Raw genomic sequence first — 27,168 nt, 5'->3', positions numbered from 1 at the left:
TTAAGAGATTGCAATTCCCAATTCGATTGGCGTTTGCAATCACCATCAACAAAGCTCAGGGCCAATCTTTAGAATTGTGCGGTTTAGATCTAGACACAGATTGCTTCTCACATGGACAATTATATGTTGCGTGTTCTAGAGTCGGCAAACCAGACAATCTCTATATCCACACAAACAATGGAACAACTAAAAATATTGTATATCCACAAGCATTGTGAAATTAAACATATTAGAAACATCCACTTTGTCTTTTCTTTCTTTTCAATTTAACCAGACTGAGCCACAGCAACGCGTGGCAGGGTACAGCTAGTATATATGTGTGTGTGTGTGTGTGTGTGTGTGTGTGTATAATCTCATTATTCTTTTAACAGACCCAAAAGGTACATCAGTATTACTATCTCCTTCTTACAGACACAGAGTTGAGGGCAAGACCACTGAGGCTCCAATCTATACATACTTACCAGGAATTAACCCCACATAGCTTGCTTTGAACTGTGGGTTAGCGTGTTGTCTGAATGCAGCTGGGCTGGCTTGTTAATCTTGCAGGGTGGCTTATTTTCCTGAACAAACCACCTTGAGAACCCATTTTTTGTTGGGTTGGCCAGGATGGTTAACAAGCCACACTGCATGATTAACAAGCCCCCCTGGCTGCATTAAGACAAAATGCTAACCCACCCTGTAGAAAACATGCTGTGTTCAGACTACACACTAACCCATGGTTCAACAAACAACCCATGGTTCAAAACAATTCACACTGGGTTAACATGTTGTGTGAACATCCCCAGTAGATCTTACCTCTAAGTAAACACAGGATGAGAGGCTAACTGGAGAGTTCCTAACTCACAGCTCAAATTATAGGAACAGTTTTATGATTAAAAGCATGGCAATACGGCAAGAATAAGCAAAAAGGGAAGATGTCATCTGCACTCCTATTGGAAGATGCATTTCATGGAAGTAGAACTCACAAAACAGTTGGTGGAACCTGGGGTTGATGGTGCTGATCATGTTTTGCCCTTGACTTTATTTTGAATGTATAATTAAACATAATGACAACAATACCGATTTCATAGTCAAACTCTCATTCACAAGAAATAAATATAAGATAAAAAGGGGATGGCATCTGAGAATAGTCAACCACTTTGATTTCATAGCTATTTTTAAAGCTCCTCTTCCACGTTATACAGAGGACTCCAGATTAGAGAACAGCAACGTGTTGTGTGTGCAGCTCAGAAGCTTCAGTTAATCCAAAACAGAGCTGCTAGGCTATTATCGAGCAATGCCCAGTGGAAATACATCTCACTGGTCCTTAAACACTGGTTGCCAGTCCAATTCTGAGCCCAATTCAGAATGCCGGAGCTACACCTTTTAAAGATCTATTCAGCTTAGGACTTGAAAGACCGCCAACATATTCTCTCCAGGTGCCCTGCCTTCTGAAGTTAGGCAAGAAGCTACCAGAGACAGGGTCTTCTGAGTGCAGGTAGCCTACCCTAGGAATACCTTCTCCAGGGAATCTTGCCTTACACCTACTTTTGTCTCTTTTCAATATCAGGTAAAGACTTTTTTTATTGTTCAAGTCCTTCTAAAACTCTGACTGCAGTGTTTTTCCTGCTGCCATGATTTTTTTGTTTTCTGATTGTATTGCTTTTATGATTTTCTTGTGCTCTAGGAATTGTTTTAAACCAAAGTATAGCATATAAATGCCTAAATTTAGGTCACATTCCTATGCAATGTTTAGACAGAAAAAAGGTCCTAAAGCTCCCAACATTGGAAGCTGTAGGACTTTTTTTTTCTGCCTAAGCAGGCATAGGATTGCACTCTTAATGTCTATAATACATTTCATATAATAGAGCCACTATTTCTGCCATATTTCCAGTTTGAAGGTCATTTTATTTGAAGAACTGAGCCAGTCTTGTTATTGGTAGTCAACTGGCCATCAATTTAATTAGTAGTAGTTTGAGTCAATTTGCTGTTCTATGTTCAGGCTGTGTTTCAGTTTGATGTATTTCTATTTTTCTATTTACAGCTTGGTACAGTTTTTCTATTCAGATTTTATGGTACATGTTTGGTTGCCTTCTCTGATATAGTAAAACTGCATTATCTTGTCTGAGATCCACTTGATAGACTTATTTCAAAAGACTTCACTGAAGTCAAAATATAACGGCTGCAATCCTGTACACCAGGGTGATAAACCATTTTCAACCGGAGGTCCAAATTCTAAATTCGGAAAGATCCCGGGAACTGCATTCCAAGAGTGGGCGGGTCTGAAACCATGGAGTGGAGCCAAGGACAGAGAAGGCAAAATGGCCAAGCCAGGGCGTAATTCTAACCAGTTTTGACACAAAGCTTACAAAACAATGCTCATGTTTATGCGTGTCTACTCAGAGGAAGCCCCAGTGCAACAGCTTTCAGGAATGAGCAGCTCAATTCTATGCAATCGTTTTTATGCCTCCAAAGGACAATTCAAATGCCTTAAAAAAAAACCAAAATCCTTATCTCAGGTAGAAGAAGCTTATGACCAGAATGGGGAACCTTCACAGGCCATATCCAGCCCCCAGGCCAAAGGTTCCCTGAGCCAAGATGAATCAGACTGAGGGTCCATCTAGTCCAGCATTCTGTTCACACATTGGCCACATTGGCCCAAGGGAAACCCTGAAACAGGACATGGGTGCAACAGCATCCTCATGCCCATGTTCCCAAGCAAGTGGAGGTACATTATAGCCATTAGGACTAAAAGCTATTGATAGCCTTCTTTTCCTGAAATTTGTCTAACCATACGGTAAAAGCCATACAGTAGTGAATTCCATAGTTTGACTATGTGCTATGGGAAGAAGTCCTTCCTTTTATCTGCCCTGGGATGACCTCATTTCTAATATTATAGGAGGGAGAAAAATGTCTCCCTATCCACATTCTCCACACCATGCATAATTTTGTACACCTCTAGCATGTCTTCCATCAGTCACTTTTTTGTCAAAGCTAAACAATCAGTTTATAAGTTGCCTTTCCAGAGACTGCTCAAAACCCACTTCCCAAAGCCAGTCCAACAACTACAATTAAAAAACCAACAAAAAATGCCTTTTTCAAAATGCCCTATAAAAAAAGCAACAAAAAGCATATATATAGGAACCTGCAGAAGCTAAAATACCAAGAATTGCCACAGGCCTGTGTCAGGGCAAGTAAAAAGTCAAAGTATTGTAGAAGGCAAGAGGGTGTGTAGAATGAAACACTGCTATGCTGTGAAGCAGATATCAGTGTGCAAGAGCCAGCAGTACAGACATGTAAGATCACAAACAGAGTAAGGAATAGACAGGGGCAGTGTAACCTGTCAGGATGCATTACAGATCCGGGAGAGTAGGTGCACAGAAGGTGAAAGGAAAGGCAACATAGCAAGACTCTGGGCAATGCGCAAAAAAATGTTCAAAGCCCTCTGTGACATGCAAATGTGATGATTAGGAAGCCTCTCCTGGGAGAGCTGGGAGAGAGGAATGAGTAAGCAAGGGGCGACTGAAAAGTGACATGCAGAACAGATGCCCTTCTTCCAGCACATTTCTCTGGCAGCACAAAGCATCTTATTCACATCACAGCCTGTTCTTATTTATTTATTTATTTATTTATTTATTTATTTATTTATTACATTTCTATACCGCCCCATAGCCAAAGCTCTCTGGGCGGTTTACAAAAGTTAAAAACAGTAAACCTTTTAAAAGTATACAAAATTTAAAAACATAAGAACAACGGTATAAAAACAACAGTATCCATTTAAAAACAACAACATTTAGCACTCTCTACCCTGAGCGAGCTGAAAATCCCTACCTTCATTAAGAACGTAAGTAGAGCCGTGCTGGATCAGACCAAGGGCCCATCTAGTCCAGCACTCTGTTCACACAGTGGCCAACAAGCTGTCGGCCGGGGATCAAAATAGCAGGACACAGTGGGAGGGTGCTGTTGCACCACGTCCTGCTGGTTGGCCACTGTGTGAACAGAACGCTGGACTAGATGGGCCCTTAGTCTGATCCAGCATGGCTCTACTTAGGTTCTTAAAATCCATTGGGGAACACAACCAGTACAGTGGTCTCTTTTTTATTTTGGTTTCCAGCCTTACCGCTGTTTTTTTCTGATCCCTATTGGTATCGTTGTCCACTTTTTGTCCCCAAAAGTAGTGCTAGCTCCCGGTTTTCTAGGGCCCTTGGGCAAGGAACCTTCCATGGGCCTCCCTCCCTTATGAGTCTACCTACTCACTGCCATAGTCACCAGCTGCTATTGCTCCTCCTGCTCTTTTCTACCCCTTGCTTGCTTGACAGGCCGAGAGCCAGTGAACAAGTCAAGAGCTCCTCGACTCCTCTTTCTCACCACCACCATTATCTGGGCCAGAGCAAAGTAGGTTGCAACGCTGAAGAGCCAGAGTAATTCCAGGGTGCTTTTCTCAGTGCTTCACACCTCTGATAGCTCCTTTAAAGAGTTCTGACAGGTTCTGATAGAAACCCGGACCAGATTCACCACCCTACTGACACTGGAGATGCCAGCCGCCACTGCAGACTACTCAATCATCTCTGACTACTGGGATCCAAAAAAATATGGAAGGCAACTGTTTCCCCACCCCGATTTAGGGACCATTGGTAGGTAGGTAGGTAGTTTGGAAGATGCTTGAGACCTTAGGGAAATGCATTTCTGGGTGCATTCCTTTCTGTGACCACTCACATTTCATTTGTCCATGTATTTCTGGCCAAGCCCAGGAGTGCACATGTGGACTACAATAAAATTGTAACTGGACAACCATCTGTCAGGGATGCTTTAGGGTGGATTCCTGCATTGAGCAGGGGGTTGGACTCAATGGCCTTGTAGGCCCCTTCCAACTCTGCTATTCTATGATTCTATGAAAATTCATCGTACACTCAGGCCTTTAGTTGCTATCTGAATTTTAATCCTCAAATTGGATAATTGCATTTCCAGCAGAAAAAAGAAAATGTTGCAGCTGATGAATTTAATTTATAGGCAAGCAGCACAGGCCATTAATTTTATACTAACAAAAAGCTATAAATTAAGTAGCAAGAGTTGGCTGTGTATACAGGTATGCAAGAAAATTAGGAGTCTGCAAGTGGCTTCTTCTCTAGTCACAATTTCCCATTTCTCAACTGAAACATTCCCCCCCCCCCCCGTCCATCAGTTGGCACCTTTCTATCAAAACATTTCAAAACATGATTGATTTACTACATCCATATGATATACCTGTAGGTAAGAAAAACAATGGAATGTTCTGAGCTCCCCAGTAAGCTCCTGAGCACCACTCTGAAAGACTCTTCTGAAATAATAAGCACATGGGTTAGGACTACCATTGATGCTTTCAAGGTACCTGCTTCCTACCTACATTCAGGGTGTGGTTTTGCTTCGGCTATTGGGTGGTATAAAAATGTAATAAATAAATAAATCAGTTGTTGGCCCATGCACTATTAGAAGTGGACCACACAAGTCATGTCGGTTGGATAAAAGAAATTGACCAGGCACAGGAGATCCGAGTGGGACATGGCTTAGTCAGGCATCCAGATGAAATCACCATGCAAGGGGAACTTTCTCTGGATTGTGTACATGACTGTCACACTGCATTCACTGTGTGCTTCACTCTCAACGATTACTCAGGTATTTGCATGGCATTGTATTCAGGCTTCCACGTTTTCGCCAGCTGCTGCGCTCTATCAAGTATAACAAACCACAACCTTTCTCCTGACCTTGTTGCTGCAGAGCTGAGTGGGGATTGTCCCAGCAGCTGCACGGTGATCCTCACCCCCGCCTCAGCTCCAAGTTTGGGAGGAAGGCTGTTGGGAGGGGAGGTCTGCTTAGCTGTTGCATTGCTGAAACATCTGGTACACCTCGGTTGTGCAGGACCCAAGCAGAATCCCCCCTTTCCTGCTGTGAAGCAGGACGCAACTGTTTTGGCTGCTGTATTACTGAGGTGCCTGAAGTGCCAAAGCCAACCAGTGAGATCACCCCCTCCCTGTCCTACAGAAATGGGGGGGATTGGCCAAGTAGGGGCAAATTGGCCAGCTCCCCCTTTCTTTTCCAGAGTAGAAACAGTGGCCAGGGGCTTCCATAGCTGCACAGTGCACAAAGTACCGGGGGGGGGGAGTCTGGACAACTAGCATTTTGGGATTTGCTACCGAAATGAGCCCCAAAGTGTAGACCCGATTTGAATACCACCCATGCACAAGTGTCCTCAAAGCAGCACCCAGGCCCCCCTCTGTTTTCCACATGTCAAATATGAACAACAAGGACATTTGTGGGGCCTGTTCTTTAGCCCCAGAAGCGCATTCCCGAAAACATGCCATAGTAGTCCAAGTCTTAGCATCTTCCGGGACCAACAAAGGATTATTTTTAAAAGCAGATCATTCAATACAATGTGAAATGAGCGTGAAGCTGTTGGACTTGCATGCTTTAACCACGTCCTCTCTTTGTGGATTGGGGTAGGGGACCTTTTTCCTGTCAAGGGCTGCATTCCCTTAGAGGCAATCTGTCAGGGGTCACACACCTGTGGGCGGGGGAGGCCAGCACGGGGCAGGGAGAGAGTCAAAAGTGGGCAGGGCCATCTCCTCCCTCAGATACTTATCCCTGATTTAGGGCACAATCCTATGCCTGTTTAGACTGAAAAAAGTCCTACAACTTCCAGCATTCCCCAGCCAGATAGGGGATGCTTGGAGTTGTATGGGTTTTTTTCTGTCTGAACAGGCATAGGTCTGTACCCTTAATGTATTGCTACTTGCCTTTAGGATTTTTAGAACTTCTGTGGAAGAGTGAAAAGGTTTAGAAATATCAGCTAGGGTCTGTGGAACTAGCTCTGTGGGCTCAAGGGGACTCTAGGCTTGGTTTTCTCAGACAATCAGTCTTCAATGCTGCATTGTATACTGCTTTTGAGACTGACAGCAGCCTCAAAATTAGTTTGTGCAATGGCATTTGGAGGACACAGGGGATGCCTAGCCAACCCAAATTCCACTGGGCTAACACATGCCCCTCACATGGGACACCAGCCAGTGTAAATAATATTTTGTTAGAAGGTTTGTTAAGAAACCCCCTTTTACAAAAAATTTTAAAAAATCCACGCCTATGTATAAAATTACTATTATTGCGCAACCTTCCAGGTAGGTGTGGGGAAAATAAGCTACATTCAGCTCAATTGACTTTTCTACTAGGTGGGCACCAAGGCTCCTCTTATTAAGAGCAAACATTTCTGTGGAGCAACAGAAAAAGAATGCTACATAATTTATGGGAAAGCAAGAGGGCTATCAAGGGTTTGCTTTGGCAAATGTAGATAAATGATCTAACAAGTTACCCACAATTGCAGACGGATGCACATTTACAGAGGGAGCGGTTGACATTTCAGCATCTCTGGCAACAGACAGATGTGATTTCTTGTTAGACTTTACTTCTCCCCCCCCACCCCACAACTCCTCCCTTTTGAAATTCTTAAGAAAGCCAGAATGATAGAAAACGCTTTGCTGCAGGCTAACCCATTACTTCCACAGTACAGTTATAGATATACAGAAAATTCCCAGATGGTGGAAACATAAATCTGACCCTAGCCCTATTATTACTATTACTATCACTATCATTATCACCATCATCATCATCCATTCATTTATTCGCAATCTCAGTCTCACCTTCAATATAAAGCAGGTTTGTATGATTATCGCAGTATCTTCAAGAAATTATACCCCTTGGAATGTCAAAAGAGTTTCACTTTTCTCGCAAGTGAAAGCAGGTGCTTGGTAATTAAAAGGACACAATAAGACAAAAATTCAGCGGTGACATCCCGGCAGATAACCAAGACGACGAGTCTTTTTCATTCTTCTTCAAACACAAAACAGCCAATGATAAGATCAGTCACTTCAGAAAGGGAATGCAGGTAAGGAGCAAATGCAAACTTCATTTTTGATGCTCACATAAATTAACATGGAAGGAAAGATGCCAACTGCACCAGATAAACCATATTTATAGAACAATGGGTAATAAACACGAATCATGTTAATTTCAACTGGTGCTTTTATTACTATTCAATGAAGAACTTACTAGGAGAATACTAACATCTTATGGTCCAGTTCAGACATTTACGTGGACAAATCAGTGGGGTTGGATCCAGAGGTTCCCTCTTCATCCTGCAGCCAACAAAACATCTGCTCTAGAGGATTGAATGATCCTCCAGAGCAGTGTGGAAGGTGGTCCGGATCAGGGCCTCTGTGCCTATTTACGCGTTGTTGTTTTTTAAAAAGCAAGTTGCTAATTGCATATATAGTGTTGTGACTAGTTTGGCCCTTCACCCTACACTCCCGTAGGGGATGCTACTAAAATTCTATCCTGGTAGTTCTCCTTTCTGACTTGCTCTTGAAAATGTCCTCCTTACTCTCTACATCTCACTTCCCAACCCTGGTGCTCTCCAGCTGTGTTGTACTACTAATGGGTTCTGGGCCCATGGGTTACACCCTGGCCAGGTTCGCAGGACGCCACACGCTGCGTTGCCGGAAGTAATTATGCAACTCCGCACCCCCTCCCATCATGCAACTTGTTTATTTGCCCAGCTGCGATTGTGCAAACCGGCTACCTTAGCTAGGGTGACCATATGGAATGGAAAACAGGGCTCCTGCATCTTTAACGGCTGCGTAGAAAAAGGAATTTCAGCAGGTGTCATTTGTATGCATGCATTAACAGGTGAAATTCCTCTTCACTGCAACAGTTATAGCTGCAGGAGCCCTGCCCTCTTTTGTATCTGGGGCATGCTTGCAACTGGAGGACTTTTTTCTGTCTAAACATGCATAGGATTGCACCCTGACAGATTTATTTTAGCCAAAGCTTTCATATACTAGAACCCACTTTGGTTTGCCTGACAACGGAAGGGCATAGTGTACAGAAACCTTTTGCCCCAATAAATCAGTCCACAAGACTCTTGCTTGTTTTTGCTGCACAAGACTAGCAGGGCTGTTTCTCTGTAATTTTATTAGAGGTTCTCACCGTTTACTCTATTTGTATTCATAGCCTTTCACTCTGCAGGAAACTTAAACATGATTAATTTCAAAGCACAAGGCACAAGCTATACCACATTCTTCGGTAATGGCTGTACTTAAAAGTTCATGGAATGCACTTCTAATAAGTGGTGCCATTACATTTATGCAATATAATGCTTGAATTTATTCTGCATTTTTATAACACTTATTCTTCCGTCTTTGTTCACAATGGGACACATTTAATAAATAAAGGAGTGCCACACATCAGCTGAACAGCAAGAAGACTAATTTGAATATTCTGCCTCTGAATAATTATTATTGTCGCTTGTTTCCTCCTTTCCTGCTTAGACCATAATTTAAGGGGGCTGAATTTTCAGGATATTGCCTCTAATTCAGCAAGTCATAATTTGCCTTTCAGCTTCTGTGATGGCTTTGGCTGTGTGTGTAGGGCGATAGCAAAGTCGGCGGCACAGATTCTCAGCTGGAGTATGGCTACACGGATTCACAAAGGCCTGGTTAATCGTCTGTGGATGGGCTCGCATGTGTCAAGAGTTCTTTAGCTACCGAAATTGCAGCCACCTCCCTTATTTCTTGATATTGCTGCACAAGTGAAAAGAGTAGCAGTCAGCATTTTTCTAGGGGCCCCTCAAGTATACCAGCACTAATGCTTCCATCACTGCCTTATCAGCAAAGCAGGCTTCCCATTGCCTCAAAGCTACAATTTATTTATTTGTTAGTGTGTTATTTATATCCTGCTCCCGCTGCTCCCTAAATTTAACTGAACTCAGTTTTTTAAAATGTGTGTGTGAGGTGAGTGGCAGGAAAGAATGACTTCCAAACCAGCTGCGGAGAACCAAAATTTAACTTGTTTGCAAACTAATTTTGACTTTTTTAGTGCTCTGTAGCCACTGCAAACATCAAAAGGGTCACAATTAGCTTGAAAACAAGAATATCTTGTCCCTTTGGGCAGTCCATATTTTCTATGCATGCCATTTTTTAAAAAACAAAAAATTGGCGCCTGTAAAAAAATGTTTTTAGCCCTCATGGGGGGCATAAATGTCCCCCAGACCTCTCAAAGTTGTCCGCCCCTGTACTATACAAGTGTTTTGTTATTACAAAATGTTGCAGTGCAGAGTGCTGTTCAGGATTCCAGGCAGCCAGGCCCTTTTTGAAGATATCCCATTCCATTTGCTCCACCCCCTAGTTTTCCATTTTTGCTCCCTCCCACAGTCAGCCAGCATTCTGTATTCACTGAGCATGCTCAGTCCTCATTGAACTGTTTAGGGTCCCCTCTCCCACCCTTCCAAATTTTAAATATTTCTACATTCTTTTTTTGTACTTCTACAAAACCTTGGGACTTTCCCAAGCCTGCTGATACCTCATTCTTGGGCAGGGATGATGTTGTTTTTGATACATTGCCATCCGCACTTGGAGACTTGAGTTTGCTATTCGTATATATGATTAATGTCTTCCCAAGAAGACCTTTTGAGTAGGGTGACCATATGAAAAGGAGGATAGGCCTCCTGTATCTTTAACAGTTGTATTGAAAAGGGAATTTCAGCAGGTATCATTTGTATATATGGGGAACCTGGGGAAATTCCCTCTTCCTCACAGCAGTTAAAGCTGCAGGTGCCCTGCCCTCTTTTAAATCTGGTCACTCTAGTATAGCTCCTGCAGCTTTTGTGACGTTTTGTAGCATGTGGTTATTCCATTCTCTTTTCCCCAATATTTGCAAATTAGAAATTTAATCACCAAAATTCAAGAATCAAGTGATATTAATAGGCTGTTAGCTGAATTTGAATAGCATGGGATGCACATGAAGTATTACAAGGGCCTGCTGTCTAAAACATATGCAATCCTGATGAAAACAATCAGGAGACATCAAATTTGAGAAAGGGATCTAGAAATGGCAATCACTAAAAACATGCTTGAATTTATACAAGTAAGATTGGTCCTAATTATGCACTGAGAGTGTAGGTGTGGCAGAGGTCTACAAAAATCCTGTATCATTGGATTTATATACCCAGAATGAGTAAAACATATGCCAGTTGTACAGGGCATTATTGGAGATGTAGATCTGCAGATACCATTTTCTTCACATATGGTGAACTGTAGGAGGGTAAAAATGTATTGGCAAAATGTTCCAAGAATTATTAGAGGAAATAATAGGTAATGAAAACCTGCTACGCCCATCTGTACCACTTTTGGGTTACCTAAAAGTTATTGTGAGCATAAAACCTCTTACATTAGTTAATGATTTAATTACTGATTACTAAAAGTATTATTAGCAAAACACTGGAAGAGCACCCCTCCTCCTAAGATGGATGAACGGCTCAGCTGTGTGGTTTTTAATAGTTTTAGGCTTTTGTGGATTGGGAAAATACTTCCCACTCAGTATGTTTCGTAACTTGGGTCTCCTTCTGCTTACTGTAGAAGGATTTAAAACTGAATAAAATATACATCAAGAATAACTGATGATTTAATATTCTGATCATTTTGTGATTGTTGGACTATTCTTTGTATTACACAATTGTGTTTAATTTTGATTAATTTTGCATATTTCCCCTTCTTTTCATATGTGTATTAAAAAAAACAAGAAACATGAAGTAGCACAAATTACACATTTGTCTAATCTTAGCTTAATAAGTCAAGATATGAATTAGCCTTTTGCACAAGCCACAATTAAAACAGGAAGTGTCTATATTGATCATAGTTTCCTGTTTCATTCAGACCAGGAAACTATAGTTACCAGCTTCTGAATGAGCCAGGATCTTAAACCATGGTTTATCGTTGGTTTAAGAGCCTGTCCTGTTACAAAGATGGTAACAAAAACGTTTCCTGGTTCAGGTGAAAAAGTAAATCAGCTTGTATGGAACCGGAAACTATGGTTAATTAGAAACTTCCTGGTTTAACTGCAGCTCATGCAAAGGGAGCAGAGAAGTGAAGGGGATGTTTGCACAGGCAAAAGGTCATTCATATCTCATCTGAATGCAGCCACTGTATGGCTACAGACTTTGAGCCAGTAATATATTGTCCTGGTACTGAGGTCAGGCTATGTAATATGCCGGATGCTAGGCTTTCAGTCCATAAATTCTTACACTGTAAATAAACTATTAATCTATTATGTTTATGGCAACTGCAATCTGGAAGCATGCTCTCTTAATTCATTTCCCTAATGAATTCCACATTAACTAAGTAGCAAAATTGAATAAGAAATGTGTCATGAACCTAGACTTTACTGCTTGGAAAGAGATTAGCTTGTTCACTGCCATCACCTTGTGACAAAATGTCTCTACAAAACAACATTTCAATTAAAAACAAACAAAAAACAGATGTAGAACTGCAGTGGGAGAAACTAAATGTAGGTATTCTTCTGTCCTTCAAGTTCTTGAATGAATACCATCTCTGCCTTGGGTAAAATCCGGCATGTCTAAGAAAAATATTTAATTTAAGCATTAAAATAAAACCGAGACATATGCAATTATTTCAACTGAGAAATTATTGAATACTGAATCAGACCAAGTTTAAATGTAAATTCCTGCATGTTAGCAGAAGCTAAAAATACTTGTTCTTTATAATGAAATCTAGTAAACCATTTTCCTACGATATGAAAGAATTGAAAGTTCCATGTGTCAACTTGTCCATACAAGATCTACATGACTGATAGTCTCATAAACAAAAGAAACAAACTATAAAGTCTGAACCATAAATTTTTACAAGGGATAATAAAATGACGGTGGCAGTAGCATGCTATTGATCTGAGAAATTGGCGGACCGAATCTTATACTCTGCGATAATCAATTATAAGTAAAGGCTATAAGCAGTAATTAGCATGGGTTAAATTGCAATGGAATACCTGGAATGAAAGGAACAGATGTTTGGGCAACTATATACCTGTGTACTACTTGATTTCATTAGCATCTAAGTTCACATGCTGAATACTAAGTAGAGACGCGGTGTTTAAATTAAAGTTACATATAAACCAAATGCGCTACCTAAAGACTAGAAGGACAAAGACTATGAATGCTACTGTCAGATTATCTTCTTTAAGGTGGCCCTCAAAAAGGCAATTCCCTCATCCAAACCAAAATATCCATATCCTGCAAGATACTCAATAAGAAACTAGAGAGTCTCACCAGTTACTGGCTTTAACTGTAAAATGATGTTCAAATCCCTAATTACCAGCATGGTACTCTAGTCATGAAACGTAAATATTTTCAGGTTTTAAAAATGCTGCACACAAGCTAAAAACTAGATTCAGGGAGTGGTATTCATTGATCCTTCTATGGAGGCACACACACACATGGACGTGGACATGTGCAATTGGGCCAGCGGAAGTGGACTTCCACACCCTCTACTCCTCACAGCAACCCTGTGAAGCCCCTGGAAAATGCTCCACAGAGATCAGGGGACTTTGTTGAATGGTGTAAGCTGTGGGGTAGTGAATCCACTCCGGGTTTCTGTCAGGACCAGTCAAAACTCTAAAGGAGTTATCCATAGAATTATAGAATAGTAAAGTTGGAAGGGGCCTATAAGTAGAGTGACAATATGAAAAGGAGGACAGTGCTCCTGTGTCTTTAACAGTTGCATAGAAAAGGGAATTTCAGCAGGTGTCATTTGCATGAATGCAGCACCTGGTGACATTCTCTATTCATCACCATAGTTAAAGTTACAGGATCCCTGCCCTTTTGACCAGATATAACAGAGGTCAGGGCTCCTGCAGCTTTAACTGCTGTGATGAGGAGGAAATTTCACCAGGTGCTGCATGCATACAAATGATCCCTGTTCAAATTCCTTTCTCTATGCAACTGTTAAAGATTCAGGATCCCTGTCCTCCTTTTCATATGGTCACCCTACCTATAAGGTCATCGAGTCCAACCCCCTACTCAATGCAGGAATCTACCTTAAAGCATCCCTGACAGATGGTTGTCCAGCTGCCTCTTGAAGGCCTCTAGTGTGGGTGAGCCCACGACCATCCTAGGTAACTGGTTCCATTGTCGTACTGCTCTAACAGCCAGGACATTTTTCCTGATGTCCAGCCGGAATCTGGCTTCCTGTAACTTGAGCCCATTATTCTATGTCCTGCACTCTGGGAGGTTTGAGAAGAGATCCTGGCCCTCCTCTGTGTGATAACTTTTCAAGTATTTGAAGAGTGCTAGCATGTCTCCCCTCAATCTTCTCTTCTCCAAGGTGCTTGAATAGTTCCTTTGGTGTTCTGACTGGTCCTGACCGAAACCCGAAGCAGATTCACCACCCCATGGACAACGGAGCCACTAAACTCCAGTGGTTCGCCCAATAGACTTACTTTGAGTAGATATGTTTGGCATTAATCTTCTCTTCCTTTGGCTACTTTTAACAAGTTTTCGAACAGCGGCAAACCTAATCTTTAAGCTCAAATGGCAAGAGTGCACACTGTCAAGTAAGGAGTGCCAGATAAGTGGATTACTAAAATCTGTGCAGCTGTTTGTCTCACAGCAAAATTATTCTATTCGCTGTTAAAATAGCCTTTCCTGAAACAATTCTTATTTTAGTGCAGCACAATTCTAGCATACTTTTTTTTATATAAAAAACAATTGGCTAAATTTTTTTTTCCTCAGCAAAAACACACACAAGAAAGCCAGAATGTTTTTAAGGATATTTTTTCCCTATGAACACTTCAGCATTTACTCAGTTCGCAGTCAAGAACAACCGAGAGCTTTAACTGTTGGGTTGCCTTCCAATCAAATATTTATTTCAGTCAGTTTAACTTGCATGGTGTTTAGTCTGACCGACGCAAAGCAAGTAAGGCGATACCTTTTAATGGCCCAACTTCCAGCTTCTGTGCCTCTGCAATTTCTGCAAAAGCATCTGTGCTAAACACGTTTATGTTAGGCGAGTGTTAACACCCAGAATCTCAAAACTCAAGACGTTGGCAAAAACAGGCTGATGTTCAAGTGCGCAAAGAGGGATCACAGAGTAACTTGAGACTGTTTATGGGAGTAGAAGCACATAACTGTGCAGAGGCAACAGTTCTGCCCTCTAGTGGGCAACTACCAGCAGGACAAACACTCCATGTACATTTTACAATCAGACTCTACTTTAGTTTGTTCAGTTTGATTTGCATATAAGATTCACTATAAGTTAAATCAGTAGTGGGTAGAAAGTAGATCAGGATCTACTGGTCAATCTCTAGTTGATCAGCAGTAGAGTGGCAAGGATTTCTGACTCCCAATTATTTAGCAAAAGCAGCCAAGAATGACGATTTCCCCCACCCTCACCCTAAATTATACTGCTGAAATGAAGGAAGTATAGGGTAACCAGGAGTGATTTTTTGTGTGTAGAAAGACTATGAGCTCTGATCAGTTCTGGGACTCAAAACAAATTTCTGGGCTCATAATCCCTTAATGCTAAGTCTTCTGCACCAGGCTCCGGCTGGTGGATCTCGGGGTTCTAGTAAAAAATGAAGTAGAATCCGCAAGCCTGAAGTCTGTCCAGACGGGCGATAAACAGTAACACTGGTACACAAATCCAAAAGGAAACATTTAAATGGAATATATTCTGAAATGCTGAGGGCGGGGGGACTAATACAAAACCATGCTTTAAACCAGAGGCCAACATTTTTGGACCAGCAGGCATATTTTGGAATTTGAGAAACTGCTATGGGCACCACCACAAAATGGCTCCTCTGGAGGATGTGGCTAGTCATATAATGGCTGCCGTGAGGGCCTGGCTAGTCAAAAGAGGTGTGGAGACAGAAATAGAGAGGCAAGAGGCTGGTGAAAAGAGCATGGTAGAGGGATGTAAACCGCCCAGAGCACTTCGGCTATGGGGTGATATATAAATGTAATAAATAAATAAATGAGAAAGAGCAAGGCTAGAAGCGAGGAGGGGGATAAATGGCAAAGTAAAGAGGTGGGAGGGAGAAATATCAAGGTATGAGGCTGGGAGTCAAGAGAAACAACTTGATAAAGGGGTGAGTGTGAAAGCAAGAGAAAGGGTAGCAGCTAGGAAGAGAGAGAGAGAGAGAGAAAGAAGACTAGGAACTTGGAAGGGAGAGAAATAGCAAGGAAAGGGATTGGGTGGAAAGAAATAGCAAGGCTATGTATAATTGCTAGAATGCTACATTTTCATATGAATTCATTGCTATGGATATTTACAAATCCATGTACATGTATTTTAAAAAGGTTTGATTGTTGTTGTTGTTTAGAAAAGACGCTTTGTGGGTCCCGTGTTGTGAACCCCTAGTTTACACTTCCGAGATATTATGAGCAGCCTACATGAGATAGATAGATAGATAGATAGATAGATAGATAGATAGATAGAGATCTGTATATGCCAAGGCCTTTCCGCTACATTAAGATGTGACATCACGGGGTAGGGCTGTCCCATCCCAGCTCGCCTGGTGAGTTTAGCCAGTTACAATAATGTCTGAATAAGGCTAGGAGTGTATGTAAAAGTGTCCACACACCCTTTCGAAGGAAGGAAGGAAGGGGAAAGGAAGAAGAGGCATTTAGAGCAGAGGAGCAGCAGGGAAGAGTAGGAGCCCTTAACCCTTTCCTCTTGTGTTATGACTCTGTTGGCTTAATCACACCTAACTTTGGGTTAGATTCAATTTCCTTGTACGTTCCTTTCATTAAGCGTTCAATTTCCTCGTTCAATTTTCTCGTAACTTCCTTCCATTATAATTACCGCTCATATGGATGTAACAGTCACCCATGCAGGAAATTTGAATGATTTCCAATTTCAATGCAAACTCCATTAATTGCTTCATTCAAAATTTAGTCTTGCTCACATCTCTGCTACCTCTTTTCCTACCATAGTACATATGCTTACGTCACCACACACTCTCACAGACAGAACTCTTGTTCAGGTTTCCTTCATGATGGCAGCCCCCTGGAAAGGGACATAAATCCTCTTTAGGAAGCAAAAGACACATCATAAATTCATTCCTCTTTGCCACTCCACATGCCTTCCCATCAGCAGCAAGAAGGCTCTCCCATGCTGATTGGGAGATGATGGAACCTGTAGTCCAATACATCTGGAGAGCACCAGGTTGGGAAAGGCTGCTCTAGGTCCCAAATAGTGCCTGTGAACATTCTATGAACTCATCCAATGGCTCAAGGGCTGCTAATGTCATCAAACTGAAGCCAAAGTCCTGTCACCTTAATTTCCAGGGTTCTGTTGACAGCAATGGCAAGATAGGCTGGTATTATCCAATAAGGTTACATTTCATAAGAACATAAGAAGGGGCATGCTGGATCAGACCAAGGGTCCATCTAATTCAGCACTCTGTTTACAGTGGCCAACCAGCTGTTTGACTAGGAACCCATAAGCAGGACACAGGTGCAACAGCACCCTCTTGCCCATGTTCCCCAGCAACTAGTGTATTTCATCACCATGATCCCTGGTTTCTCTTGACATGTTCTTGACAAATTGGCAACGCTACTGTTTTTCAACCCCAAAAAATGCTAAGTGTGTTATTGACCTCCCTCATTCATGACTCCACGACCACATGGCATGCCCTAAAATGGTATCCAAAAATGGTGTGGAGGGAAGAAGCATCCAGAATAGAATACAGACCTGTTTGAGAGATTAATCTCCACGTTTACAATCCAGCACAGAGTTAGGTACACTTAAATCCATTTGTTTAAATCCATTCCAGTCCTATTGCCATGCTGGATTGTGGCCAATGTACACATGCCACATTCAAAACAAAGCAAAAACATTCAAAACACGCACCCTGAAACTGACTATTTATTTATTTATTTATTTATTTATTTATGTATTTAATGTTTATACATTGTTGTTCCTCATAGAGTTCAAGGTAGCTTATAAAAATAGTGGAAATACTCCCCCCGCTCCCTGCTCAAGATCAGATCCAGGACTAGAGCGAATTTCTGGGCCAGGACAGTACATCCCTCAGATTAAATATGCATGCCATAGCCTTTAGGTTACTTTTAAAAAACAAACAATTAATTTCCTTTATTCTGGATACGAACATCCTTGAGCTTCTGTGAGAGACAGACCGCCGATTCTTAAAACATGGTCACAGGCCCCTCTCCCTGCAGTGCAGGTGTTATTGAATCACAATGTTACGTTGTGTGGCAATCTCCTGGCGCATTCATTCAAATCTCCAAGAGGCAAGGAAGGAGGACAGCATTCCTGCTCCGCTGGGGAAGGTTTGCCATCGATTTCTGTGGGAACAGGGTTCCATCTCAAGAGGCAATCAAACCCCCTTGCTGCTCCAAGCTTCAGCACTTTTTCCCTTAACCTATTAAAGCCCACAACATGAAGAAATCAATAGCACTTTAATGAATAAATATCAGCTATTTTAGTAAGCCAGCCTGTGCCGTTACACTGTTAGATATTGTTAAATTTAATACATTTACAATTATAAGAGTTAAATGACTGCATTTGGTGCAGCATAGCTGGGTTGCCTTAAACTTGATTGATTGCTTATCATCGATCAGATATTATAGAGAACGTTTTCTTAAATTCTCAGGGAGCTTGCCAGTGGGAAAAAGCCTATCAAGTGCTGATGTTTACCACTCAATGATAACTGCCACCTCAATTGATCGCATGATAATATCCTGACAAAAACAGTAATGTGTCAGTGATGGGCATATGACTTCTGGATTTCCCCCATAGCCTAATCTAGTAGAGAGGTCCCCAAAATGTCTCTTGGAGCCCACCAGGTTCCCTGTCCCAATTGATTTTCATTTTATTTCTTAAGGGTTTTTTTTTTAATTAAAACATTTTTAAAACAACAACAAGAACAACAAGAACAAGGCTGACTTGCCACAAAGCAAAATGCTGCCCCCTCCAGCGCTATCTTTACCTGGGTCCAAACAGTGGGTTTGCATTTTTGAGCTCAAACCCCACCTCTGCATTGTATTTAGGTTCACAGACAAGTTACTTTTCTTTTTGCCTGACTAGTTTGGCTTGGGAGAAATGAGTGCTCTGTGACCAGCCATGACCATTAAGGCAGCCCTTGTATGAAAGGGCAATGCAAAAGCACCCATGACCCTCTCTCAAAATTCTGAATGTGGCCACAGACACAAAAAGGTTGGGGACCACTGGCCTAATGTATTAGCTCTCAGTTATCTATTGGACTAACTTGCCATTTAACCATTCCTAAATATCTGTCAAACACCTTCTCTCCTCCTCCTCTAGGCTTTCTAGGTGTCTAGAAGAGAATGAGACTTCCTAACCTACCGCCATCATGATTTTTCAGTCTCACAACTCGGTTTTTTTACACATGTCTACTGCTCCGTAACTACCCACCTCACCTTGCAAATTTTCTGTTCAGGTTAGAAAGAAAAAGAGTATGCATTTGTCACTCCTTATTTAGAAGAAGTTCACACAACCCAGTCTGATCCGAACTCATTAAAAGGGGGTAGGAAGTAGGCAAGAGTGTGATAAATGTTGTGGAATCTGATGTGCCAGTCTACTCTGAAGTAAGACCTACTGAATTTGTTTAAAATTACTTTTAGGCAACCTTAGGTAAAACACTCTCAAAGAGGGATACAGGATAGAAACTATACAAAACTACACAAATAGGCAATAAATATACAATAACATACTGTAAAACACTATGAAAACAAATGACTCACATAAAATCTGCAGCTCACGGACGATGAGAAAGTCAGAAAATATAGGTGGGCCTTCACATCCACCTGCAAAGAGATGGCCTTTGTCCCAAGCAAACGTGTGTAAGATTACAGCCTCAGTAAAAAAAAAAATGCTCAGCACCCCACAAACAAAATAGAAAGCCCACATTTGCCAGCTCTAAATCCCAATTTTAAAATGTCACCAAGAAGAAATTGAAAATGTGGCATTGCATGCACCCGTGACCAGTAGTGTAGCGGTAAATTTTGAAGTGTAGGAATACATCATGACAGCCCCAATAGGCACAGCCCCAAGGATAATCTGTAGTCACACCCCAGGAGATAGATGGACAGATTTGTAGCTTGCTTTTCTATCATCTATATTCAAAGGAGCAAATTCTCTTGTTAAAAACTTCATCACAAAATGCAGACATCCAGAACAAACAAACCACTAATAAAATCTTACAATTAAGTTTGCAGGGCACACCTATGCTTGGTTACCTGGGAGTAAGCTCCATTGAACTCAGAGCTGCTTACTTCTGACCACATAGGTTCAACTTGTAAAATACATCGAGCTTTAACAAAAGCCAAATGAAATGCAGTAGCTTTTAATTAAGAATGCAATTAATCTTGCAAAGAATATTTAAACTGCTAGCATGAAGTAGGTAGCCCATCAAAGAAAAGGAGATAAGTATCTAGTCTCTCCTTAAGTATTTTCCTCATTCTCTGATTACTTCAAAGTTAATCTGTTACAGACAATAGTAAAACTTGAATGCCTATACCCTCATTCACCTCCCAGAGCAAGGAGGGCCAATTAGCCCTGTGTACTCCTGGCAGATGATGTCATCACTTCTGCTCTGAAAAAAATATTATGGGATTGCATTCCCCTGCATTCTCCCTCTACTCCACCACTGTCCATGTCTTCTTTAAAACATGGCACCTTGCCTTTGCATGCAGTGATAGAATGCCAGGAAGCTGTACTCAGGGTTGCTAACAGGTGTGCTAACGTTGTATGGAGCAGGCCTAGTTTAAATGCAATGCAGGGAGCATGATATAAGGGATAGGTAAGTTTTGCCCAGCCAGTATCACTTAATCAGGCCTACTACTAGCTGTACCAATCCATAAACATTTAGGTTCGGTACACTGGCAGAATTTCATATTATGCTGCTACTATAAGGACATTAGTCTGAAAGTTTAAGACTGAAGTGCCCATCTCTGAATTAGGCTATTTCTACATGGAACATTTATCGTGCACTTGTGATTGTTCACTCAAGAAAGTTCGCAAGTCCTTTTCACGACGATGTCAACCTCCAGTGCCTCCCTGGTGTTTTTAGGCTTTATTGCACTGTTTTATAAATCACTGAAAATGCAGTAATAAATATAAATCACCATCAAAGAGGTGGTTGACTTTGGAATAGTGCAATATTACAGTGCCACCTATTGGCCATATAAATTAAACATATGGAACTTGCCCAGAAAGGAAATGGGGGAAAGGGTGGTGGGAAGTGTGTGTATTGTGCTGATTGTTATCCCACCAAGACTCTAGAAGATGAAACCCTGGTAAAGGTGCAGGATTTTGATTTAATGCAGAGAAACCCTTGGTCAAGCAAGAGCTTCCATTCATTCACCAGCTAATATTTCCAAACACACGTATTTTTCTTTTAAGACTCCTCTATTGAATAATAGCAGCCGCCTGCCCTAAGAATCATCCACATTAATCCACTTTGTATAGTCGGTCAACCACAGTCTCTTTTTGAAAAGAAGCCTTGGGAAAGACTGCGCAACCATTTGAAAACTGGTGTGTCAATTTCTTGAAATTGGTTGAGCTGCGTTGTTGGCATCCTTCCCACCCTTCTGATGTTATGAGAAACTCAGCAGCAGCAGTTAGGAGACAACCTTATTCCACATCAAACTATTTGTCCATCTCTGCCAGTATTGTCTGTTCTGACTGGCAGCAGATCTCTAGCCCTGCTATCTGGAATCCTTTTAACTGGGGACTGGATCTGGGATCTTCTACATACAACACATATGTTCCACTATTGAGCTATAGTCCCCAGTAAGCTCCCACTAACAGCACAATCCTATGCAAGTTTAGAAAGAAAAGAAGTCCTACAATTCCCAGTATGCCGACTATACATGCATAGGATTGCATTCTAACTTGATTACAAATATCAATTTCTTATTTTCAGAGTCCCAGGAAGCCACAGACACTAGGATGCATGAACACATTATTTTTTAACTTAACTCAACATGGTGTAAGAAAGGAAAGAGATTAAAATGAAACGCAAAGGCGTGGAGTCATAGAAGGAAAAACACTGAAACTAAGAGATGCAGGTTAAAATCCACAAAACCATGGATTCACAGGGTGGCCTTGCCCAGCTCACTACCCTTGAGCTTCAAAGTTCGACGGCAGCCTTTCCCAACCCAGTCCTCTCCAATGTTCTGGATTTTAATTTCCACCAGCACCAGCCAGCTTGGCCAATTATCAGGAATGCCAGGAGCTGGAAGGTTGCATCCAATGTTAGTCTAACTTAAATCTCATTCATTTCAATGTGACCAGTTCAATTAAAAGAAAAAAAGAAGAAAAATAATCTCTTTTGGAATCAATGAAGACACTTCCCCACCCCTACCTCCTTTTTTTTTTAACCTGCAGGGGTGAAAATAGAATTTTGGGATGAAAACAGGAAGGGTAATTAAATCCCCTTTTCAAAAAATGCCATGGTCTCAATCCAAATCAAATCCACGTGCACTTAACATTAAAGTAAATAAACAATAATTTGCTTTGAAGAACGTTTGGCCCTCCTATGAAGTTGCAATCAGAATGAAAAGGATAAGGAATAGCCGTTGCTGAAACCCAAAAATATCAACGCTAGAAAGTCCTATTGAACCCTAGTATAAAAAGACAATATTTTTTTCAACTAAGTCAGGCCTGACAGTTTCTTAGCATTTACCTGAAAACATCTGAGGATAGTCTACGATATCCCTAGGCATTTTATTCATAGGAACATAGAAAATTGCTGACAGTGATTGGCAGTGGCTCGCCAGGCTTGAAGGAGGCCTTTTTCCTGCTCTACCTGTAGATGGCGGCAATCGAACCAGAGACCTTCTTGCGTGTAAAGGATGTAGTGCTCTACCACTGAGCTACAGCCCCTCATTCCATTGCTGAGGGGCTTCCGTTTATTTGTTCCCCACTACCTTGCCCTTTTCTCCCTTACTGTGTGTGTGTGTGTGTGTGTGTGTGTGTGTGAAGCTCAGAGTAGCTTCCATGGAGCTCCCTAGCCATCTGCCAGCTCTGCATTGTCCTGGCTGAGTACTGCTTAGCTTTAACCATGTAACTATCTCATGTGCCTTCAGACCCTTCTGTGACCCCATGAAAGGTTGTCTATAGTCAAATATTAGCCTCACGAAGGCAAACACCAAGAATGGGGCCAAAAAGGATTCTTCTTTAAGACAATCTGGCTGAAAGTACATGCCCAGGAACACTAATATATTTTAATCCCCGTTTTGTACTCCTGACCAGATGAAATGAAGGATTCTCCCCCCGCATACTGATATTGTGCAACTCCTAAACAATGGCAATAATTGTGTACAACCACAATATGGTGATTATTTCAAATGTAATCACCTGGAGTGAATAAGTGAAATGTAGTGCATGCAACACTTAAATTTTGTACATATTTTAAGGTTGACTGTGCACAGCAAGACTCTGGATCTAGAAGACTGAGTGCAAATCCCAGCTAAAATATGGATATTTTGACTGGACATGCCCAGTGTAGGATATGATGAGCACACTGAACACACTGTAACAATTCTGTTGATAAATTTTTGTGAACCGCCCAGAGAGCTTCGGCTATTGGGCGGTATAAATAAATAAAATAAAAACCAGTTAAGTACTTAGTTGTCAATGTTAACAAGCACCAAGTAAAAATGCCTTGTAATTTATAGGACTAACAACATCAGTCATACCATCTAGGGCTCATTTACTTGTTCATCTTCCAATAAGATATATGCCATTGACTGTCAACAATGAACAGATCACTTTTTGCAGAAAATAATAAATAGACATAGGTCAAATGACAAAACTGAAAAAATGACAAGACTGGAGTCACTGTTCTTCATCACCCCACCAAAAAGAAGAAGAAAAAATCCTTCCAAGGGAGACTCCAGTGCAAAGCAGCTGAACTATCTTTATCAGAAAATTTGATTCTATTCATTTAGGCCTAAATCAAGATGCAGGATTATTGTGAATAGTATTGTTATCTTGCATACATTTGAGCCTTGTATAGGTATGTCACAGGCCTTCTGTATGTTTTTAATTTTACTGTCTACATTTTCTCTGTCGAATATATTCGTGTGTGTGTGTATCTATGGTCTGCCAACTGAGGATAGCAGTTCATGCATCTGCTTATGTGGGGGGTATGGTCCTCAAAAACATAGACAACAATAAATTCTTAATTTCAAAGATGAGGCAAACCTCTTTGTTGTTTTTGCTGCAACACACAAATGTTGAATCTCATCCAAACTTACTTGGGAGTTAGCCCCACTGAACTCAATGAGACTTGCTTCTGAGTAAAATGCTTAGGATTATACTGTAACAAAGCTACCCCTGGGTGTACAATATGCTCTAGAATGTATATCACCTCCCCCAACAAACCTTTGATCTAGCAGACCCTCCAATACTTCTTGCTTTCCCCCCCATTTCCCTACCCTGTCTCCCCCCTCTCCATCCCCAGACAAGAAACAAAAGGGCAAGAGACCCTATTACTATAACTGTAAAGAATGTGAACCCTTGAGTCACACCTTTGGCAGTAAAATACAACACATTACAGATTCATGCCAGTCAATAAATTTCTTGCTTCTACTCGGTAAGAGCAGGAAATGGAAAGAAATAGGTCCTAGCTGTGTCTTTGACAACTAACCATCTTCACATAAGGAAGGCTGGAGAAGAACATAATGGGACCAAAAAAGAAAGAAAGATAGAAGAAAGATCTGGACTTCATGGAGGGAAGGGAAGAACAGAAACCCTGGAATCAACTCCCCCCCTCCCCAATCACAGGCACTGATGAAGGAAGGCAAAAGCAGTCACTATCAATAGGGCAATGGTGCCTCCTCCTTTAGTACAGACAGAGATGGAAGTATAACAAGGAGACTGGAGAGACACATTGTTTTGCAGGTGCACAAATGTTAAACTTTCACCCTTGGTACAAGTAGTGTATCCAACCTTTTCTTTCTCCTGGCACAGCTTTTGTGACCTTAGTAGCTGTGTGGCAAGAAGAGCCAGTCTAGTGTAGTGGCTGGAATGTTGGACTGGGGGCTCAGGAGATCCGGGTTCTAGCCCCCACTTGGCCATGCTCACTGGGTGACTTTGGCCTGGTCACAGACTTCTCAGCCCAACCTACCTCACAGGCTTAGTGTGAGGATCAAATGGAGAGCAGGAGGACCATGGAAGCCGGCCTTGGGTTCTTTGCAAGAGGAAAAAAAGGCGGAATATAAATATAAATGTAAAAGTAAAAATAAAAAATGAGAAGGTTCAACAAATGATGCTGTTCTCTGCACACAAGATGGGGAAAAATTAAACTACTAAACTTGTATGTTATAAATATATTAGAAGCAAAAAAAAAGTTAGCGTCCAGAGGTATACAGGACAAATCCTACTGCTCTACTCTAACTAGGCTACCTTACGGATGATGATGACACCAGGGCTGCTAAAAGACAGAAAGCAAAAGAAGGAAGCCACCTGCAGCTTAGATGGTTCACTAAAGCTATGTTCCTCTCCATCTATGTGGAAGAAGATAGGTGCCCAATGATCATTCCTCTGAACAGTGCCTCTAAGAGCTTACCGAGCAGACAGAAATTCAACAGGTGCTTATCATCCAGCTCATTTCCAGAAAGATGGCACACAGAAACTGCACAAACCAAATCACTATTAAAGGGCCTGGCAAACATTTCTTTGAAGAGAGTTGGGAAGAACCTGTTTAATTGGTCTCAAGAGAATAGAATCAAATCCTCAGAATCACAGAGACAGATGGAAGGGACCCTGAAAACTGTATCATCCAATTCCCCTTGACTAAGGGCAGGATTTTCAAATCACAAACCCACATGCTCCATGGTACACCCCTTGAAGGGATCAAACTCCATCATCCAGACAGGTGTGTGTACCAAAAACAGAGGAGGAGCTGCCCGGCACAAGAGGTGCCTTCACAATTCAAGGAGGAAGCCCAACGAAGTAATCCAGTTGGTTCAAACATTCCCGCCATGCGTGTCCCGTCCCGTCCCGTCCCGTCCCCCCTGCAAGGCGCGTAAGGACCCCACGAAGCTCTACTGGTCCAAGTCTGATTGTGTCATGACCCCCGGAGGTGTTTCTTCATAAACATCATCCATAAATGCGGAAGTTAGTTGTGGTTATCCCACAAGGGAAAGGAACTCTACACATGGGAAAGGAACTCTGCACATGCTCCGAAGAAACCTCGTCCAACTAAATGGAACCTCCAGTTCAAAAGAGGCAAAATTCTCCCACTCCAAACGTATCTAACCGATTTTGTCTCCTCAATCGGGGTGGCAATTCGCCTCTACGACATCGAATAGCTTCCCCACGGTGGCTCCGTTACAAACCGTCCTCTCCAAAGCCTAAAGCCTCCTTCGCCCGGCGGAGGTCTTTGCCATCCCTCCCCGCCCCAGCATCTCCAGACTTTTCTCCTTACCGTGACTGTGCTTCGGCTTCAGGGCTCCCATGAGCTGCAACCGGCCAGCCAAACACTGCAAAAGTAAAAGCATTCCCGCCGCCGCTACGTTGGCTCCCCAGAGCCTCGCCATACCGCCTCCGGGCTGCCCTCGCCGGTTCCTCTCTCGCCCGCTGTTCTCTCGGTGCGCCGCTTTAGGTAACCCAGCCAAAGCGCGCAGGTCACGACTCGCGCTCCCCTCCCTTTAAAATCCTGGGTGGAGGAGAAGTCACTTTTTATGCCGATCCGATTTCATTGAGACCCGGAGAGGCGCCTGCCTGCCCGCGTTCCCCAGCCCCGATTGTTCTTCCTTTTTCCAGCCGGGGAAGCCAAAAAGGCGATCCTAGTCCAACAACATCACAACGCGAAGGGTGTGTGTTTGCATACGCGCCCACCCGGGTATGCGCGTGTGAACAAGCGAAAGCGAAATCAGAACCGGCTGCTAAGTGCCAAACTCTCCCGAACTGCAGAGGAGCGAGCGAGAAAGAATGGGGAGATCCCCCCCCACACACACACACCGAAGTCCCACCCTGTTGGCTTATCCTGAGCAGATCTCAACGAGAGGAGGAGGAGCGGGGCTCCGAGGCTGATGGTGGTGGCTCTTTTCTTTTCTCAACACAACTGAAGTAACCCCAAAATGAATGCAAAACCATCCACCTCCCTGGGGGTGTCCGTCCTGCACATGCCGCCCTCTTCCCCCACCCCCACCCCGATTCAATCAAGGCGCGTGGATTCCTGCGGCGCGATCCAGCGGCGCAATCCAATGGGCAGGTCTCATGATCTCAGAAGCAAAACAAGCTCCGCTTCTCTCGGTCTCTCTCTTCCTTCCCGTGTGGAGATGAGGTGGGACGGGGATGGATCGGCGCCGCCGGAGGGGCTGGG

At 42.3% G+C, this 27,168-nt stretch overlaps 1 protein-coding gene across 1 annotated transcript in view; it reads right to left on the bottom strand.

Annotated features, from left to right (window-relative positions):
* Positions 1 to 26,384, bottom strand: part of PLXDC2 (plexin domain containing 2) — a 283,339-nt gene extending 256,955 nt beyond the window's left edge. The window contains exon 1 of the mRNA XM_063127724.1: positions 26,269 to 26,384. Coding sequence (XP_062983794.1) covers positions 26,269 to 26,380 — 112 coding nt within the window. The 5' untranslated portion in view covers positions 26,381 to 26,384. The remainder of the gene's footprint in view (positions 1 to 26,268) is intronic.
* Positions 26,385 to 27,168: the final 784 nt, after the last annotated feature.

The sequence above is a fragment of the Elgaria multicarinata genome, chromosome 1 (assembly GCF_023053635.1).
Source record: "Elgaria multicarinata webbii isolate HBS135686 ecotype San Diego chromosome 1, rElgMul1.1.pri, whole genome shotgun sequence".
Classification (NCBI taxonomy): domain Eukaryota; kingdom Metazoa; phylum Chordata; class Lepidosauria; order Squamata; family Anguidae; genus Elgaria; species Elgaria multicarinata.
The sequence above is the reverse complement of the archived record's forward strand: the minus strand, read 5'-3'. Positions and strand labels throughout refer to the sequence as shown.